Source organism: Macrosteles quadrilineatus, unplaced genomic scaffold (assembly GCF_028750875.1).
Source record: "Macrosteles quadrilineatus isolate MER2022 unplaced genomic scaffold, UCM_ALF_1.0 Scaffold_1__1_contigs__length_201487025, whole genome shotgun sequence".
NCBI lineage: Eukaryota > Metazoa > Arthropoda > Insecta > Hemiptera > Cicadellidae > Macrosteles > Macrosteles quadrilineatus.
In genome coordinates, this window is record NW_026542594.1 from 69,396,121 (window position 1) to 69,418,189 (window position 22,069).

At 33.4% G+C, this 22,069-nt stretch overlaps 1 protein-coding gene across 1 annotated transcript; it reads left to right on the top strand.

Annotated features, from left to right (window-relative positions):
- The first annotated feature begins 1,093 nt into the window (after positions 1-1,093).
- LOC128982813 (uncharacterized) lies at positions 1,094-21,345 on the top strand. The gene is made up of 7 exons (XM_054401828.1): positions 1,094-1,167; positions 9,001-9,027; positions 9,558-9,757; positions 10,158-10,305; positions 15,741-15,881; positions 17,370-17,545; positions 20,909-21,345. The coding sequence occupies exons 1-7, from the start codon at positions 1,107-1,109 to the stop codon at positions 21,044-21,046; spliced, it is 891 nt and encodes a 296-aa protein (XP_054257803.1). The 5' UTR covers positions 1,094-1,106; the 3' UTR covers positions 21,047-21,345.
- Positions 21,346-22,069: the final 724 nt, after the last annotated feature.

Here is a 22,069-nt window from a genome sequence, read left to right on the forward strand (position 1 = left end):
TCGCTAGCTCACATAATCGCTCACATGTTAATACTCAACACTTATTTAAAGAACGTATACGCATAAGGTTGAACTCAAGATTTAGGTGCGCAAAAGAAAGACTTTTTCATAAATACCTATGCCAATCGAAATAGTAAAATAATTCCAAGATCACTATTTTCTACCAAGTTTACAAAAACAAGAGCCAAAAACTAGGATAAGTTTTTTGTCACTGCCAAATTTGAATAACTTACAAACTGTTTGAGCAATTGTTATATCGTTTAAGTTTCGATGTTTTTTAACAAGATTTACGCCATCACATAATGATGCCACATAATGCTAGACTGTTACTACCAACCCATTGCACACAATAACACAGGTACAACTGAGGTGACTGAGGAACTCATAAACAATTAAACGCTGTATCTAACATATTTTCATCGGCCAATTGCTTCAATTCCATAAATGTGTTTAAATTTACCTTAGCATGTTCTCCTAATATTAAACCACAAGTACGCCTGTACATAACTAAAATTGGTCAATCAGAAGTCATAATATGTCAATCGCCTACTCGCACCCTCGCGTATCCGACTACTTTACTCTACTTAAAGTGTTGCCCTTAGGAAAGTGTTATTGAATCACAAACAGAGAGACATGAGATGAGACTAGTTTCGCCATTCTTCAACTATGAATCGTAAAAGACAAAATAGAATTTCTATGGATTTTCATTATTCACCTAATAAAACTTATCCTAGTTTTTGGCTCTTGTTTTTGTAAACTTGGTAGAAAATAGTGATCTTGGAATTATTTTTACTATTTCGATTGGCATAGGTAATTATGAAAAAGTCTTTCTTTTGCACACCTAAATCTTGAGTTCAACATTATGCGTATACGTTCTTTAAATAAGTGTTGAGTATTAACATGTGAGCGATTATGTGAGCTAGCGAACATAATAATTTGGCCCTGGCGTAAATTCAGTTACACCCCAAAATATGCCGATGGATTATAACATATACACTGATGGAAACCAGCAATATAAAGCACAACCGTTTTATGATTAGTATCGTCGTAATTACTGGCAACTGGGTACACAGTACTGCAGTGTGATGTAGCAGACAACAGTAAACATGTGTCGTAGTTGGTATCCACTAGTGCTTGTTGTCTTAGTTCAACTTTCGGCGGCATCAGGTGACTAATGTAGGAGTTAAACTGGCTTAACATATAGTACTGTATAAAGATGTAATCATAGACTAACCAACACAAGTAGACTTTTCATCCCATTGTACATTTTGAATCTCGTTTTTCGTGTCTAGTTCATGTCCGGTGACACTTACAACAAAATTTTGTTTCTATTATTTAAGGGTTAACTTTATAATTTGTGCTTAACTGTTTGGTTATATAACTAGGGGACGACTTATGACGACTTATACTTGTTTATGACTAGATAATTTTATTTGGTTTAACGAGGTTTTAAATGACTGAAATAACAAGAAACAAACACAACATCTATAGTGCACAGGACAGAACTAACAATAAAATTGGATCCAGCTGTTCCATAAGGATGAGAAATCTAATAAGAGAGTAATATCATTGACTATTGGACCTATTTTTTTTTTATCTACGACGTAATGTAGAATGCTATTTATGAATTTGGACCGTAATCAACATTTTCGCTACACTACCCAATATCCAATGTCTGTTTTAATCAAGAAAATACTTAGTCTTTGTAGTGTAGCGAAAAGTAACGTTCAAAACACGAGTGAAAGTATACATATCTCGACTCTTTAAAGTGCTCGATAAATCTCGCACTTCAAACATGGTCTCAATCATGCAATGACCCACTTTCTACTGGGTGAGGTTCATTTGTCCGAGTTTTCAACTGTCCGAGTTTGTTAAAAATTACAAAATATCTGAAAAATCATTTGTCCGAGTTTTCAACTGTCCGAGTTTTGATGAATAACTAATAATAATTAGATAAATCAACTGTCCGAGTTTTTATTTGTCCGAGTTTATTAAATTACTAGGTGAACCTGTGCGAATTCGCACAAATAATAAATTAGGATATTATAGCAACGTCGATAGAAGTTACGTCGTTGTATCGACGTTGGTCTTGAGCTCGATCGTTGGCTATATGCATTCTAAGTTCTTTTGCTGTTCATTAGGAGTATTTTGCAGGACGGAACTAATCATGCTGAAAACTTGCGTGTATGGATTAAAATCAACCAAATGTTGAGTAAAAATGTGCATGAGTTCAGTGCTGCAAGAACCATTAGCTTTGTTTAGACTGGGACGGGTGGCGTCGTCCTGTAAGTAATCCAGCTACTTGGAGGTCACGGATTGTGGATATTTATAGGCATGCGCTGTGGATGGGATACTCCCTGGTGTGGATTAACGTCCGCAATAGTGACTACTACTACTATCCGCAGTACTATCCTGATAATTAGACCAATTCGTATATACCAAGGATGTGGTTCGGATTCCACTATAAACTGTAGGTCCCTTAGTTGCCATTAGCTGTTTGGGCTATTAATTAACAGCTGTGTCTAAGGAATGTCGGCCTTAGTCACTAACAAGACTACAAGATCGCGCCACTCATCCTACACTCATCTCCATTCATACTTGGCTTAAAATACCTACATAGTATGGTCGCCATTTCATAAGAAAGTATAAAGTATAAAGTATTCTTCCTTGAACAGCGGTTTTGACGTCCGTAGATATAAATTTGGGCATATGTGGGATGCTCCCCTTCTGACGGTTGAAAATTGCCAATTGAGTGATAAATTGTGCACCTTATACATTAAAGGCCCTCCACCGTTATGTCCTTCAATTTTAGCTCGAGTGCTGACGCAGAGTTGTACGATCTAATGTTCTCTTTGTAGTTTCTGCTCCATAATGATTTGCTCCATTACGTAGGCTCTGGATTAATAGATTTCTTCTGTTGTTTGTGGTAGATTCACTTTTCCTTTATGGCAGCAGAATAAAATCCTTCACCTCGTCCTCTTTGTTCTTCTTTAAAATGTAGCACACCACATTTCTGACATTTTAATGCCATCTTGCCAAGTGAATGCTGCTGAATTCTTGTATTTGTCAGTGTAATTTTGTAAGTACACGATGCCACTAACTGTTCCAGCTCCTCGTCTGGGCTCCTTACGTTTTGCATTGCTTGCCCTATGTTGACTCACAGTGTCCGACCGGCAATATTTCTTTGTCGTCGGGTCCTTGACATGTTTCAACGAAAATATAATGTAAAACTTTTCTCCCGTCGTGTCCTATAGGTAACATTTCTTTGCCGGGTTTCTAATTGTTTTTAAAAACATGCAAACTGTTTACATTTCAAAACCAAACAAAACAGCTGGGATTTAATTTTTGTTTAAACGTTTAAACTAATGTATTAGCATCTATTTCAAAATATAATAACATTCAAATAAATCACAATGTTATCCTTATGGAAGGAACTTTGAGAGCAGCCCACGCCCTTAAAAAGACAATTTCGAAAATCTAAAGCCAGTTTGCACATCTACACACCTAGACGAACATTTTGGTATATAATATGTGGGGTTAAATCTTAAAACAAAAAAGCCTTATTGTTCACAAAGTTTCATGTCGCGTATTAAATATAAAGATTTAAAAAAATATCGAAATATCAAGTGTCCGAGTTTTAAACTGTCCGAGTATGGTTTAAATAATAATAATATTTAGTTAAATCAACTGTCCGAGGTATTCTTTTTCCGAGTTTTTAAATTACCTATTTAAAACAATATCAAAATATCATTTGTCCGAGTTTTCAACTGTCCGAGTAGGGGCAACATCAAAATGTGACACCGCGCGCCGAGACTAGCGTGTCTAAAGCGCCTGGTCAGAAGTCGATGTGAACCTCTTCTGCGAAGGAGTCAGGCATTGTGCGAGAGGATCTATCTTCTATCCATATAACGCTACACGAAACTTTGTTGGTTGAACTCCTCCGCCATTTCTTAACCTATTTTATCCATTGACGTCTCATTGGAAAGAGCGTGTCACGTAGATTTGCAAACTGGCCTTACATTTTTGAAAAAGTCCCATGGGCCCTGGCCCCAGAGGCTTTGAAGGTTCCCATGTTATCGTTATGGAGAACTTAATTGCTTAAATTTTGATCAGCTGTATAATTTAATTGCGGTTATTTATTTTTCAATTCAATGAAACGCATTGAGTACATTTTTTTACTATTTGAGTTTGTGTAAACTTAACCCCCAAGACGGATCGTGTTAGTATGGTTGTATCTTAAATGTGTGTATTTATTGTTGTTTTGTGTGAACTTCACTTTGAACTGAACTTTCCAGTTAACTTCACTGGAGGAACAAACACCCACGACCACTCCGTTCCGGAATTAAAATCGTTACGGAACATGCGAACTGTACAATCCATTAGTGTTCGTGGTGTAGTGAAAAACGAGCTTGAATGGTGTTCATGAGGTATCCAGATCGAATCCCCCGACATTAACTGACATCCGTGACATTAACTTTTTGTCAAATATTTTGCTTAGAACTCGATTACTTCTTAACTGTACATCTTTTATACTGTATAAATTTGAGTAATTACAATTTTATTTTATAAACAGGACTATTTTATTTTTTTATTGGTAAACTTTAATTAGATTTTAATTTTATATCTTTTTTGCGAATTTCCCATATAGGGAATAAGGTTTCACGGTAAGACCTGACCTGGACCCGCGACCGATTCACTTTTGCGTTTTGAGGTCCCCAGAGACCAAAAACACCATATATGTTCAAATTCATATATACATATACATATTTATATATTCATATATATATATATGTGTCCGTTAGCACGATAACTCGAACAAAAGTGATCCGATTTTGATGAAATTTGGTATAAACGTGTAAACATACATTTATTCGAAAGAGTTCGCGAACCAGCATGATCGGATAATGGGAATAAAGATTTGTGGAATAAAAATGGGGTTTTCCCCATTTTTGACCCTAAAATCATAACATTTTGGAATATATTTTACAACCATTTTGTAGAACTAAAAAAAGAAATGATGTAGTATATTGAAGCATTGTTGTATGCCTAATGGTTACGGAGAAAATAAAAAAATGCAAATTTAAAATACCCATGTTATTCTTATGGAGAAGATGAAAACTGTTTTAGTTTTTTTGTTTATGGATATGTTGATCAAATTTGGAAAAATTTGGAAAAAATTTATTGACGTATGGTAAAAAAAAACAGTGTTTACCTTCCCCATAGCAGCAAACCTAAGCACTCGCTTATTTATGGAAATATTTTAGTAAATATGTAATCAGACAAGTTTAAATTCGCTTCGTCTGAAGGTTTGCTGTGGCAGGGGTATTTTATATTATCAGCAAGTTTGGGTGGTTGTGTTAGGTGATGAGAGTTTAATTTTATAATTTATAATTGTAAAATTAGTCTTATAATAGAAATAAAATAATTTTTCTTAAGTCGTCGTGAGGGGCTCTCGTGGCTCGCACAATGCCAGACTCCTTCACAGAAGGGGTTCACATCGACTTCTGAACAGGCGCTTTAGACACGCTAGTCTCCGCGCGCAGTGTCACATTTTGATGTTGTCCCTACTCGGACAGTTGAAAACTCGGACAAATGATATTTTGATATTTTTTAAATAATTTAAAAACTCGGACAAATGAAAACTCGGACAGTTGATTTAACGAAATATTATTATTATTTAAACCATACTCGGACAGTTGAAAACTCGGACACTTGATATTTCGATATTTTTTAAAATAATTTAATAAACTCGGACAAATGAAAACTCGGACAGTTGATTTATCTAATTATTATTAGTTATTTATCAAAACTCGGATAGTTTTCAACTGTCCGAGTTTGTTAAAAATTACAAAATATTTGAAAAATCATTTGTCCGAGTTTTCAACTGTCCGAGTTTTGATAAATAACTAATAATAAATAGATAAATCAACTGTCCGAGTTTTCATTTGTCCGAGTTTTTAAATTATTTAAAAAAATATCAAAATATCATTTGTCCGAGTTTTCAACTGTCCGAGTAGGGGCAACACCAAAATGTGACACTGTGCGCCGAGACTAGCGTGTCTAAAGCGCCTGTTCAGAACTCGATGTGAACCCCTTCTGTGAAGGAGTCAGGCATTGTGCGAGCCGCGAGAGCCCCTCACGTCGAATTAAGAAAAATTATTTTATTTTTATATAAGACTAATTTTACAATTATTAATTATAAAATTAAACTCTCATCACCTAACACAACCAAAAAAACTTGCTGATAATATAAAATACCCCCGCCATTATTATATTATCAGCAAGTTTGGTTGGTCGTGTTTGGTGATGAAAGTTTAATTTTATAATTAAAAATTGTAAAATTAGTCTTATAATAAAAATAATATATTTTTTCTTAAGTCAACGTGAGGGCCTCTCGCGGCTCGCACAATGCCTGACTCCTTCACAGAAGGGGTTCACATCGACTTCTGAACAGGCGCTTTAGACACGCTAGTCTCGGCGCGCATTGTCACATTTTGATGTTGCCCCTACTCGGACAGTTGAAAACTCGGACAAATGATATTTTGATATTTTTTTAAATAATTTAAAAACTCGGACAAATGAAAACTCGGACAGTTGATTTAACGAAATATTATTATTATTTAAACCATACTCGGACAGTTGAAAACTCGGACAAATGATTTTTCAAATATTTTTTTAATTTTTAACAAACTCGGACAGTTGAAAACTCGGACAAATGAACCTCACCCATTAAAGTAGCAACATCTTTGGGGGCACATTCTCTCGTAAATCAGAATAGGTAATTGGAACCAGAATGGCGTGTTCAATGTGAATGGAATTTGAATTGAAGTGACCAAATCTACCTGAGATTTAAGAGAAAACCTAATATTATTTGTCTATTGATGAACATCTAGATATCGTGCACGTGAAAATCAATAGGTATTGGTTGTGCTTATGTATTTCAAAACGATTCACCAAAGCAAGTCAGCTAGATACAGCTGTTTGATGCCTATTGTCAAGTGTCACTAGCACCACTAGCATCTGTGCAGTGCGGCGAGAGTCTGGTAAAGTATGAAACCTGCCTAGTTTCTGGTGGTAACTCTAGTGACTTTTGTTAGTTTAACTTTCTGTGGCATCGGGTAATCACTTTAAACAATAAGCGTCAAACTTTTTTGAAATCATTAAATCCTGCAACAATGCTCGTAATAACTTTGAATTAGCAATGTAGTTACAAACAAACAAATTCAATGGCTTCTCAAGAGAATCAAGAATTTGTATTCATTATAAGCGCTTTGTACAATGCATGCATTAGATGAAGGCCATTAACAACTAATGGTAGCCCAATAAGATTACAGACAAGATAAAAGCAAACTTACAACAAGTGCAGTGTAATACTTGCAAACTATCGCAGTCATTATAGAAATAAAATACTGAAGGTTTTAAAAACATGCAAAGACTAGAGCAATCATGAAACAGGTACACTAAGTATACAAAACATGCAGTGTATAAATAGTTTTATAATAAATTAGTAAAAACATAACAGGAACAAGAAATGAATGTAAAAAAAAAAATAAAAAAAAACAATAACTTACAACAAACAAATCAACTCTCATAAAAACAACTAAGCCTTGACTATATCACAGACAGATTTTAAAATTGAATATTAACAGCAGGCAATTAAAAAAAAAATCATCCAGTTTGTAGAAGGACATTGCAGCCAACCACCAATTGGAAACAGGCGACTTAAATTTAGCGAAGACACATTACGTGCAGAAACAGGCAACTTGTTAAAAAAATTTGTACACATGGGATTGTGATTTGCTCAAACAAACATAAAGCTGTTCGAGTAAGGACATGCTTCTAGTGCACCAACCATGCACACTCAAGGTCCCACTAGAAAAAACAAAAACAGGCCATGCTGCAGCACGAGCAGCGCAACAATACGTCACAGTGGTGGATAGTTGTACTAAATTCTTACCATTAAAAACTTACAAACAGCCAGATTGTTTATTTCATATGGGAATGGTGATGGCAATGAATTTATCAATGAAATCTATCCACTAGGGTGACGTCATGGATCCTGCAGCATGTCCTGTTTTTCTTGTGGGGCCTTGGCGCACTACTTCTGAGTGGATACTCATGCAGACGTTGCTTAACATGCAACATACAAACATACATATACAGGAAAGATTCTTTCGCTGACAAAGAGGGGTTGGGGTTTACTGTGTGCTTTAAAAGCTGAGTTTGTATTGCGCATCGCCTTTTTTTTGTAAGCGCAAGACTTTATCAGTACTGTGGCCATTCCCCCACAGCCGAATGCCATAAGAAATTATTCCATTAAACAAAGCATAATACACATTTTTCAGGTAGACTTTAAGGAACAGCTTCTTTAAATGCTACAAAAGAGAAATTACTGTAGCTAGTCTGGTACAAACATTCTGTATGTGAGAATCCCAGGTAAGTTTTGTGTTAACGGTAATACCTTAACGACATAATCTACAACTACATCAGATTAAACATCAAACTGGCATAAGGAAAACCATATTTGTTGGGTTTTATTGGTGTTAAAAAGGAGATTCAAACCAGATTGTGCCATCTGCCATCACATCAGACATAATGTTACAGAGCTCAGCAATATTGTTACCTGAACAGAAGAGGGCGGTCTCATCAGCAAATATGACTTTCTTGCAACTAATATTTACAGGAAGGTAATTAAAACAAGGATCAGTAAAGGGCCCAGAACCGATTCATGGGGTACACCACTTTTGACTACCGCTACCTCTGAGAGACTTTAAGCAAACTTGTTGCCTGCGGTTTTCCAGATAATTAAAAAAAAACTTAGCTTTAAATAAATAAATCAATAAATCGACTTTAAAGACAGATATTACTTTTAGTTCGTTATAACAAATGCAGATTCTAATGGGATGTAATACCTGCATGTTGTCCCTTTGTATGTTGTTAAGTTTACTTGTATCGAAACTAAGAAATAAACTACTGCAATTGATTTTCTTTCGGTTGCAGATCCACTTAACCAGCTCGAATTAACAGGTAATATCTCAATATCCTTACAGGCGATCAAAAGGGTTAAAACAAATAACACGTTTTTGTAAATAAACTTTATGTTTTAAATCAAAGATTTTGTTCGTCATAATTTACAAAGTTAAGGGTGTAAGTTTAAATTTTGTCTGTAGTTTGATAATACTAGTTTAAAATATTTAATTTGATCAAGTATTTTGGTTAGCTAATATTGCCACTTCAAATGGAGGACCGAGTCTCTTGACGTTCCGTTCTTTACAACCATCATGGTTTGCCAATATAAACGCAATAATAGTTGCTGCTTGTGCGAAACTTTAATTATACACCGATGGATATCTTAAACGCCATCGGTGGAAAACAAGACTACCTAGTTCGAATAACCTTTTTTCCGACGGGTTGTAATTTACTCAACTATTGTAGAAATAAAGTGTAAGGTTGGTTCAAATACGCAAAAATATCCCCAAAATGACGAATTTATTTAGTTTTGGCTATGATTTCATACTTAACTACATGGCGTCATACTAAACTGTGTTGCATGTCAGCAAGATGGGGAAATCCCTTCAACGCCTATTTCCCGCTGCCGCTGACGTTGCGAGAGGCCACTGCGGCTGACGGGCGAGAGCGGTGGCATGTGGCTCATCAAGACACTGACCTGAGGACGAGCTTCGTGTCTCACAAAAACGACCCGAGATTCTTCATAATGTACGACAAGAAGGGTACAATCGCAGGAGTCACTTTTGGAGTGAGATATAATAGTAATATACATCCCATTCCATGCTCAAGCTGTAGCAAAAACAAAAATATTGACATAGTTTAGTTCAGTAATGACAGAATGTGTTCATGTCAATTAGTGTTTTATGTTAAAAACGCAAAATTTTTAACCGAGCCAAGCTAAAAGAACGACTTTTCGTACAGTTTGATATTTTTTAAACAATAAGAATTTTACAATAAACCTCTGTTATTATAGTGTTTTACGGCTTCCGAACCTGAAATTGTTTGCATAAAAATTAATTGATAACAAAATAATATTTACAGTTTCAAATATACAATGATACTAAACACTGTTTTTTTAAAAGGTTCCCAAGCCATAATGTTTGAACTTGTACTTAAAGTGCAGTTTTACTATAATTTTGTGTGTTAAGTTTGACAAGAGTGACGTGAACCGAGTTATGGGGCTGAATGAGGATCACATGTACATTTTCCCTGACACTATGTTCCGTTCACCCCAAGACAACAAACCCATATGGACCAAGGATCTGTGGCATTACACAGTGCTGTTTGCTCATCCAGGTGAGATAAGGATATATATTTAGTACTAGCTGTTGTACCCGTGCTTTGCAACGGGAAGAGGACACAAAATAGAAACATTTTAATTTTTACATCTGTTGCATATAGTAGTTACACATCCCCCAACGCTTTTAGAAACAAAATTCAACTTTTATGGCCTTAATAGAAACGTTTAAGTTGTGACTTTTAAATCTGGTAAGTAGTGGATACCACCATTTCATCTCCCTTAATAACATATCTTTTTATTTGTTATTGACATTTTAAATTTCAATTTTGAAGTTACTACTAATTATTAAATTTAAATGAAATTTTTTTTTATTTCACTCTTCTTTATACATATTAAATCACAAATCCTTCCATCTCCAGTTTCTTCACTCACAATAAATCATTAGCAAAACTAAGTCAGCTGTTATAAACTTTAGAAATATTGCTATGCCTTTTCAATACAGTCTTTTGAAATATTAAAGAAACTATATCTATAGGTACTATAAAAAATTTCAAACAAATAATTTAGCATTAAGACAGCAGACGAAACTAATATGATTATCAAAGCATCAAGGACTAAACAATTTAACAGCAAATATAGCATATGTTTCATTGCATCTCTGATTCTACTCTACAAAAATATCAACAAACAACTTAATATACAAACCAGTTCTTTTAATCAGTTCCATCGTCCATTGGCTTTACATTTTCACACTTACCATAAAGTCTAGTAACAGATATTTCATTGATTTTAGAAACAAAAGAACACTGTGTACTGCTTAGTTTTGTGATATTTTCCTTGGTTTAATTTAATCAGTGGTGTGGCAAAACACAAATAATAAATGTATCAAATAAAGTAAATGTGAACTGAAAGCTATGTTAAGATAAAATAAGAGTATTTTGTATTACCATTTGATAATTAATTATGGTTACACATATACAACAGATAAAAAAAAAAAAAAATCAACGACGTACTGTACAATTTAGTTATTGATGATATTCTTTAGTTTAATTCATGCATAGGTTTAGCAAAACACAATAACTTAATTTACCTAAATATACATATGAAAAACAATGTGATGTGCAAGTTATGTTAAGATAATCTAACACATGTTAAGGAGTTAGAATTTATTTAAAGTAGCCTCCAAATTCATATAAAATATCTATACATTGTAATTTTCATACTGTTTCCATGAAATCATATTATTAATAACATTATTTTCATAACTTAGACGCTTAAAAAAATTCAAAACAGAGCCGGAGTTAATACAGCAACGGTTATAGAATCTTTTATTATATAATCATTGACATAGTTTTAGAATAAATAATCCATGATAAAAGGTTAGATTAAAATAAACCTACCTCAAAGTTATGGAAAATATTATATTTAATTTCTTTGTATCAGCTGTCTGAAATAGTGAAATTTGCAGTTTAGCAGTTCTTCTTGTTTACATTTAAATGTCAAAGCAAATTTAAACAAACGTTGTTAGTGATCTCATCACAGCCATGGAGACCAATCAATATTACTTTTAAAATCTTCACCTCACGACCTTTAAAGCCAAAGGGACAAAGCCTACGGTCAGTATCGAAACGTGAATAGTCCTATAATGGTCCTTGGTATGGTAACTATATTTTTGTAAAATTTTAGCCCAGTTTGTTCAGTAGTTTTTGCACCTATTAGTAACACACATACAGACAGACACCATTAGATTTTTATATAATAGTATAGAAGATGGCAGAAAATGTAAAGTATGAATATAATCGTATACCACTATTCCAACAATAGTCCTAAAAGTATAGTAGGGAGTTGTGTGTAATAGCATCCACATTCCACAAACGAGTAAAGGACCACAGAACAAAACACAACATCAACAAACAACCATCATGTGTATAAATTAATAGCTTTTTAAGGCAATATCTTAGAACTAACATTAGAAAGGACTAAAATGTCGCTACCGGTAGTAAACATTGTGATAAATAAAATGACCTAAAACAAACCACGTTGGGGTTAAGAAAATTAAAACATTGATGGTGTTTGTATAAGAAAACATTTTTCACTCTTGCCGTTTGTAAAATGTCAACGTGAGTATACTACTGTATTAGTATACTAACATTTTAATATTAACATTTTACTGATTTGGTTCAAATTAAATTGTATATATTAAAAACCTTTTTCAAAACTTATAACAGCTAGCCTGACCATACTACTGGATCGAATTACACGCGGGTTGTACAAAAAAAAGGTTATCGGTCCTATATATGTGTAGGTATATCTGTAGGGGCTAATAATGTCTTTATATACCTTGCTAATAAGCTTTGTAAACTTGAAGAGGCTTTGCCGCTGTTACATTATGAATAAATATATTCGATATTTAGTTGGAAATACTATTTAACCTACAAATGATCACTTATACTCCCCATATAAATTCAGTTTTTAAATTTTGTATTATTTCATCACTACAAATTTATGTTAATTAACTTAAAGAATAACTTTAGAGTGGGAACAATAAATAAGAATATTCTGAATAGATAGCTTAATTAGTTAATAATAATATAGGACTATGCTTGATGTCAAGCATCATGTGTACTCGCTTTTGATTTACTGAATTTAAAGCAATCCGAATATCTTATAGACCACACCTTCACCATAAGATACCAATAAAACTAACTAATGCACTGTATTGAGAGAGCACAGAATAGAAATAGAGAGCGCATCGGGCGAGTGAAGTGAAGCCACCTGAAAATCGGCGTTGCCCGTATAAGTGGTGGGGAGAGCGATGAGTCATCCTAGTTCCGCGCGTCTCTGCGAGTTACTACTATGCAACATTCATATACTGATGCATGTAACTGGAGTCAGGAACGGTACAAAACAACATTGTTATAATATTAACAAGTGTTGGAAACCAAGCATGTAGTTTATTTTCCAAATTATTTATGTGAATGTGTTTATGTTGTAAAAATACTTGTAAAATACCCAATTTACCGTGGTTAATGGGTTTTATTAATGTGTAATTGTTTCATTGGCATCCTTACACGATTTTTAATATATATAGATTGAGTACTGTACAGAAAAACCTTCAAAAGAATATTCGTACATGTGTTATATTTGAAATATAACAAAAAGAGGTAAAAAAACCATAATTGTAGTTGTTTATTTTATGAACTAATACTATATGGGACCAAGCTTTAGAGAAATTGCGATATCATGGAAAGTTCATTAATCGTTATATTTTAAAACATATAGAACTAAGCTCACATAGTTACGCAACAATGATGATTTAGTCAACTTTCTGGTTTGGATATTGTGGTTGATAGTCATTAAGTACGCGAAACAATAGTAACACGGATAAAATAGCTATTTTATGAAATAAATATATTATTTAAATCAAAATCGTATAACTTAGAGTGCAAATCCTGTGTTTTTGTAATGTGTAATTCATTTATTGCCATTTACACTTGATTTGTAGTTGTTTGAGCAAAGTAAAACAAACACAAAAGGATTTTCTTTGTTTTCAAGTTAGCCTACATGAAAATCGATTTAGGCCCACCTAACAAACGTTGCACCATTTTTGGGACAGTAAAAGTATTTCTGAACAGATTTCTGAACAGCATTTTGTTGTCAAATGTTTTATGTTCAAAGTATTATTGTTAAAACATGTAATTTACCGTGAAAAATTATGTGTTATTGTTATGTGTAATTGGTTTATTGCCATTTATACATGATTTGTAGTTGTTTGAGCAAAGTTAAACCTACCCAACAAAAAAAATTTCTTTTAATATCCTTATTAACAGTTTGTAAACAGGATTCAATGTATTGTTCAATATAGGACTGATTTAGTCATCATTTAGTTATTAATTATTACACAAAATAATAATTAAATTAACGTGAATAGCAATTGTATGTATACAAATGTAACCGTGCTTATATTATAGTAAATGTATAAATTAGAATCTCTTATATTAATACGTGAGGGCTGTTTTTTTGTAAACACTACTCCTCCTTTATTTGTGGACCAATTTCAACGTTTAAGGTACCAAAAGATTCGGCCCAATTCGCAGTTTTGCATTAAGGTTTTAGAATTTAAAAGTTCCTACCCTTAAGGGCGTGAGACCTTTTCAAAGGTCGGGTTATCACCATAAGAATTACATTGAACAAATAAAAAAAAAATAATAAAAAAACTGCTGTATATAAAAAGAAACTCACCAACATCTTGGGAGTAAATATTAATGTTTGTAATATTCAGGAGGTTATAGACCAATCCAAACAGTTAATCAGTTTTGTTGGAAGAACAGAAAAGTTCTTGAGTTTAAAGAAGAAATATTGAAAACTGGAGGAGGTTAAGAGGAAATCTTATACGTATGAGAAGAGTAGAAGAGAGGCCTGGCCTAACAGTGAGGAATCCAGATACACAATCACTTGGAGATATGAATAACTTTTACCAGTTCTGCTATGCAACTTATTTTAAAAGTAAAAAGATCATGAAGGATATACAAATCATGTTGTCACAGTGGTAAAGATAACCTACCTAATGACAGATCAAATGAATACATGCAAAAAATGTTTACTGGTAACAGCTATAAGCCAGGAAACATTTGTATAAAACATTAAAAAATAAGGCCGGCTTCTAAAAAGTGATAAAATATTTGTACAATAAAAATTTATTATTTCAATCAGTTATTAATAGAGTGAGTATTTCAATGAGTTACATAAGCTTTGAGTCTTTTAAACTTATTGAAATCGAAAATTATGCACTTATATAAGATGGCTGTTATTTTTTAATAACTCCTGTATAATACCGGTACTTGACAATTGCTTGATTTGTAGCAACAGGCACACTAGTGAATATTGAATGCATCAATCACTGTGTGCGTAGTAGGGTAGTATAGTGAGAGACGAGTAGTCGCAAGGCAGCGCCCGAGCGTCGGCGGGTCCCAAATTTAGCTTCCTCTTCTACCTGATTTATTTCCAAAACTATTCATCATTAATTTTTCAAAAAAATATATGTTATGATTCAACTCAAGCTCTCAAACTTTGCCGCTGACGAAACTTTCCTGACCAAAAAATAAAAAATTCTAGATCACTTACTTTTTTATGTTCTAATTCATAATTTAATAATTTCTTTGGGTTTTAACGGCTGTTAAAATTAGAATAAAATGATTTTTTATATTCCAACCTTACTGTCAGTGAGAAGCACTAATTTATAGTAGCTGAGCCAAATTTGGTAATTTTAGGTCTACTCTAAGTGTGTCTAATCATCGTACATTTGGAAAAAGTGATCTACCGCTATATGCAGCAGTTGCCGCCACTTGCCCGTATAAGGAACAGCAGGTGGGGGATTGGCTACACTGCCCGCAATGCTTGCTAGATATACGTAGCCCCTCTATTTCTATTCTGTGCTCTCTGACTGTATTATCTTAGTTATTTTTGTAAATAAATTTTGTTTGCAAATCAGATCAGATACGGACGACCGGGATAGTCGATGACGTCATTAATCAGCTGTTCTACTATGCAGACTCCAAGTGGAACTCAGTGCCATTGAGGGAGGAAGATGTGAATTTTCCTTTGCGGCACCAAGGATGCTACAACGGCATGGGTTTGTAATACTGTAGCCTACGTGAGTCCTTGGAGCCTAGCCGTTCTAACTCGTAAAACACATACAAAACTATATTTCTTATCTCATATCGCTCTAGATACCTATTACAACTACAACCACTTTGGTATTTTAAACAATATTTTAAGATGGTAAATAAATCTTAAGCGTCTGTTTGAAATTAACATTGCTTTTAGGGGTGGCAAATCTAAGATTGCTATTGGCCTCCAAGGACTCTTGATCAGCAATTATTTGGTTTGAGCAAAGCTATGCATAGCAAAAATCATGGAAATTCAAAACTCAAATACTACTATTATGAATACTCGTACTTTAGTAATACTAGACTTCTAATACGAATGCATATATACGAAATAGTAGCCAAAACTGATAACAACTTTTGTGGAAAAACTAAAAGAGAAGGGAGAAAATGTTTAAAACCCCTTTTCTTAGAGCACAACTCCAACGTTTTTCATGTTCAGTATGCAGCCATACATGACGAATAAAGAATGTATATTACAAATATTACAATATTTTTTTAATTATCTTTTTACTTCACCAAAGCAGAACTTGTGAACTAACACTTCTTAAGTTAACGACAGTAGTGGAGAGTTGGTGATGTTTCAATGGGTGATGATATTTTTTAGGACTTTGCTCTCTTTAAATCAAATCAAAGCAAATCAAATCCATTTATTGCCATCAACATTATAAATACATGTATAGCAACGTCATACAATTTCATCACAGTATATCCATTAACCTACTTAATATGTTCTAAAAATTCTTTGACCTTATACACACATAAATCACACAAAATCTTTCTAATAGTAAATTTAAATTGTCGTATTTCAAGACATTTAATGTGAGCAGGTAATATATTATACAATCTTTTGCCAAATTCACTAAAGTTATTGATTGTGGTCATAAAATTACATTGGTTTGGACGGAGAAAAGTGTTTTGTCTGGTAAAATGTTTATGAACTGAATCATTTGTAGGGAAATGTCTAATATTATTTTTAATATACAGTAAAAAATCTAAAATGTACAGAGAAGTGACAGTTAAAATTCCAAGTTTCTTGAATAATGGCTTACAATGTGTTTCACTGACAACATTGAATATTGCCCTAACAGCTTTCCTTTGCAACAGTTTCAGCTTTTTAATACTACCAGAATGGCCCCACACAACAATACTATAAGACAAATGACTTTGAATGTGAGCAAAATAAATGGATTTCAACATTTTCAACACATCTATACTAACAAAAGGTCTAATTTTTCTAATCATAAATGTACCCTTGGCAACTTTTTTACAAATCACATCACTCTGAGAATCCCACTTAATGTTAGGCTGTACTAATACTCCCAAAAACTTAACACTATCTGAACAGGTACTTGATAAACTAAATTCAATATTCAATATTTAGCCTTAGGTAATGAAAGTTCTGCCAGGCCTTGACCACTTGACCACAAGTGATGTCAGAATTAAACTTACAGGTCAACACTACTTCCACAACACTGATGACAAAACATCTTGCAGCGAATGGCAGGGTGCATTCTTCACTTACCATCGAGGGGTTTTGGCAGGGTTCGGCGTAGCCGTATTTGGATCTTTCCTAGACACCTACTACACCCAAACCTACTACGAGTATCCTACCTTTGATGTTGTTAGGGTATGTACAGATACTTCCAATAAATGAACGGGGATTTTGGTTGAGAGTTGACAAGAAACAAGTTTATCAATGGAACTATGAAATTAGTGCTGTGGATTTTTATTTTTAGAACTAACATGGTATTACTATATTACTGATATTTAAACTTCACTCCATTCCTCGTTCACCGTGCAATGTGAACAGAGCCCCATATGACATGTATTTCAAAAGATTTTTTGGTGATAGCCGTTCTGGAAATTCAAATTCAAATAAATTCTTTATAAATAAAATTCTTTATTGAGTGCCCGTACATAGCTTAACAGCCATTATAAGGTAACTACAGCCAATGTAACCATTATAAAAACTTCGATGCACATATCTATATATATATATATATATATATATACAGGGTGATTGATATAAGTGTGCCAGCCGTTTTATTCGAAAACCATAAGAGATATCAAAAAAAGTTAAATCGTAAGTGCCTTGGATTTTTTATTTAAAAAATTATAGTCAAGTCAAAAAAATTATTTTAGCCGCCATTTTTCCAATATGGCCGCCAACTTTGATTTTTCTTATGGAACACCCTGTATTTCATGATGTATTCTGGTAGAAAATGTAATTTTAAGACAATTTTATTCTTGTAATTTTTTTCATAAACCTAACCGTTTCAAAGATAATAATGGTTTAAGTTGTGAAATTTTGAATGGTTTTCGAATAAAACAGCTGGCATGCTTGCTTAGTCCTTAATCGAAACTCTTTCTCATGCAGAAATTTCAAAACTTTAACCATTATTATCTTTGAAACGGTTAGATTTATGAAAAAAATTACAGGAATAAAATCGTCTTAAAATTACATTTTCTACCAGAAGACATCATAAAATACAGGGTGTTCCATAAGAAAAATCAAAGTTGGCGGCCATATTGGAAAAATGGCGGCTAAAATAATTTTTTTGACTTGACTACAATTTTTTAAATAAAAAATCAAAGACACTTACCATTTAACCTTTTTTGATATCTCTTATAGTTTTTGAATAAAACGGCTGGCACACTTATATCAATCACCCTGTATATATACAGGGTGTCCATAAAAAACGTTTCAGGACTTTGGGAAATGAATCCACATACTAAAAGGAAGAAAAAAGTTTATGGGAAGGTATGTCCGAAAATGCATATTAACCCAGATATCCGCCATTTTGTTTTTTACACAAAAATATTTTTATCTGTAAAGTTTTTATTTCGATGATTATGAAACTTGGTAAACATGTTACCATACACACGACCTATGATAGAAAAAATAATAAAGTTGTTCCGATTGTAAATTTTAAAATGGCGGCCGTTTGAATTTTTCTAACTTAAATAACTCGAAAACGGCCAACTCTATGAAATAATGTCAAGAATACTTTTTTTTAGCATTTTTAATTTCCTATCAAACATTACCAAGATCAAAAAGATCAAACAATAGATAACTGAAATATAACGGTTTTTGTGTAAAAATAAGGCAAAAATTAAGGGTTCCCCGAATAACTTTGCCTTATTTTTACACAAAACCCCTTATATTTCAGTTATCTTTTGTCCGATTTTTTGATCTTGGTATCGTTTGATAGGAAATTAAAAATGCCAAAAAAAATATTCTTGACATTTTTTCATAGAATTAGCCGTTTTCGAGTTATTTAAGTTAGAAAAATTCAAACGGCCGCCATTTTGAAATTTACAATCGGAACAACTTTATTATTTTTTATACAGGGTGTCCCGTAACTCTCTGGACATATGTATATAGCGTTATTCCTTAGGTCAAGACAAACACATTTCACCATAGGAACATGGGTCTGTGGGGTCTAGTTTACCGACTGTCGGTATTTATGTGTTTTTTACAAAAAAACTAATAACTCCTAAGCGGTTTGAGATACAGCTTTGATATTTTACAAAAATGTTTATCTTATTAAGACCTTTTATCGTTAGAAATTATACTAAAAAATCATTAACCGTTTCAAAATGGCGGCCATTTAAAATGTTTGATGCCAAATTTCACGAAAACCGTTAACTTTACAAAAAAAGTGCAAGAGACAAAAAAGTTTGTAAATTTTATGTAGTTTTCAATGATACCTTAGTTGTTAAGATTGGATAAATAATAACAGAGAAACTAGTTGTTTTCGTAATGTATGACCACTTTTTTCCATTTAAACAATGCTAAACAACGTAAAAGGAGTATTAGCATTGTTTAAATGGAGAAAAGTGGTCAGGCATTTGGAAAAGAAGACATTTCTCTGTTATTATGTATCCAATCTTAACAAATAAGGTATCATTGGAAACTACATAAAATTTACAAACTTTTTTGTCTCCTGCACTTTTTTTGTAAAGTTAACGGTTTTCGTAAAATTTGGCATAAAATATTTTAAATGGCCGCCATTTTGAAACGGTTAATGATCTTTTAGTATAATTTCTAACGATAAAAGGTCTTAATAAGATAAACATTTTTGCAAAATATCAAAGCTGTATCTCAAACCGTTTAGGAGTTATTAATGTTTTTGTAAAAAACACATAAATACCGACAGTCAGTAAACTAGACACCACAGACCCATGTTCCTATGGTGAAATGTGTTTGTCTTGACCTAAGGAATAACGCTATATACGTATGTCCAGAGAGTTACGGGACACCCTGTATTATAGGTCTTGTGTATGGTAACATGTTTACCAAGTTTCATAATCATCGAATTAAAAACTTCACAGACAAAAATATTTTTGTATAAAAAAAATGGCGGATATCTGGGTAAAAATGGAAACTTGTTATGTACTGTATGTTAAGGTAAAAGAGACACATGTTAGAAAGAATTTCATCTTTATTCAACTTAAAATGTCAAAATAACGGCCATTTTAATTTTTTTTAACTTTAATTATACTCAAAAACGGCTGATTTTATGAAAAAGTTCCATGAACACATTTATTTAGCATTTTTAATTCCTTTTCAAACGATACCAAGTTTAAAAAGATTGAATAGGAAATAGCGGAAATATTACAATTTTTAGTTGTAAAATGGGACAAACCTGACTAGCTTCTGCCTTATTCTACCCCACGTTTGATAGGAAATTCAAAATGCGTCGAATGTCTTCCACACGATTGCAAGGTGAACGAAGAGTTGAGTAAACGTTTTTGTATATGTATCAAGCCTTAACAGCTATCAAAAGCGTCTTCGTTATAAGGCGTAAGTTTATAAGCCTAACAATACAAAGCTATTTACTAATTAGCAAGAGTAAGATAAATCGTATTGCCATTAGGAGTGTGATAAAGCACAATGTTAAAGTACATGAAACGCTTTTCATCTTCAATACAATGCTTATTGTCGTAAAAAAGTGTGTCACAAGTAACATAAGTTGTTTGTCCTTAGAGAATGTTGCCCAACCGACCACGTTGCATGGACAAATGGTTGCCATTCACGGGGATCACCTCCGTCCATGTGTTCCTAGTGAAACAAGCTGCCAAGATCACTTGTCCCGCCATTGACATCGATATACTTACTTTATAACGTCAACACAATCGTTTTGGTTTGTTATAAGCTATTGTAGCTTGTTCTCGCGTTTGTCCTGTTATATACACAATGAATTGGGAAAGTATGTAACCTAAGTATATTTTGTTGACGGAAAGTAAATAAAAGAAACGTCTTATAACACTTAAAACATATATTTACGCTTATACTGTTACTCACAAGACGGTAAATATACAAAAACGATGGTAAGTGGTGATCGATTTCGATTGGACACTCCAATCATCATCAGACCCAATAGGCGAATGACAAGAATCTTGAATGGCGTCCCTACTTATACCCTATTGGCTACCGGAAGCACCGGCCAATACATTTTTATAAGTACAACTGGAATCAAAATGTATTTGTTCATTAATCAACTTATTTCTATCTTTACATTTTTCCTTATAAATATACAATTCTTCCCAAGCATTCATTACATATCCTTTCTTACAATTCTTTAAAATATCTAGACTATCCTCCATTTTTCCTAGTGAGTGCCCATTTTGTAACAGGTGTTGTGCGACATTTGATCTTTCCGGTTTGTTGTTCCTCCACGCAGATATGTGGTTTTTGAAGCGGTTTACGAAGTTCACAGTCTGTCCAATGTAGAAGCTATCATAATCGTTACAATTGATTTTATAGATGCCTGAAGTGTCAAATTTGTTACAATCTTCTATTTTTGGATGCAGTATTTTACTCATGGTGTTCTGAGTCCTGTAGGCTATTGAAACTCCGTATTTCTTGAATCTGTTAGCAGTCCTTTGTGTTGTAGTCCCCGTGTAGCTAAATGTGATATATCTGGTGCTTTCCTCTTTTATCTCTTCTAATGTTGTTCTGCTGTGTAGTGTATTCTATCTATCGATTTTTCTCCTCGTCTTCCTTGCGATGTCCTCTATTGTCTTGGTTCGAAATCCATTCACTTGGGCGATCTTCTTAATGGTGTCCAGTTCTTTTTTCCTATTGGTTTGGCTAAGTGGGATCTTATAGGCTCGGTACAGCATAGATCTAAAGGCTGCGGTCTTG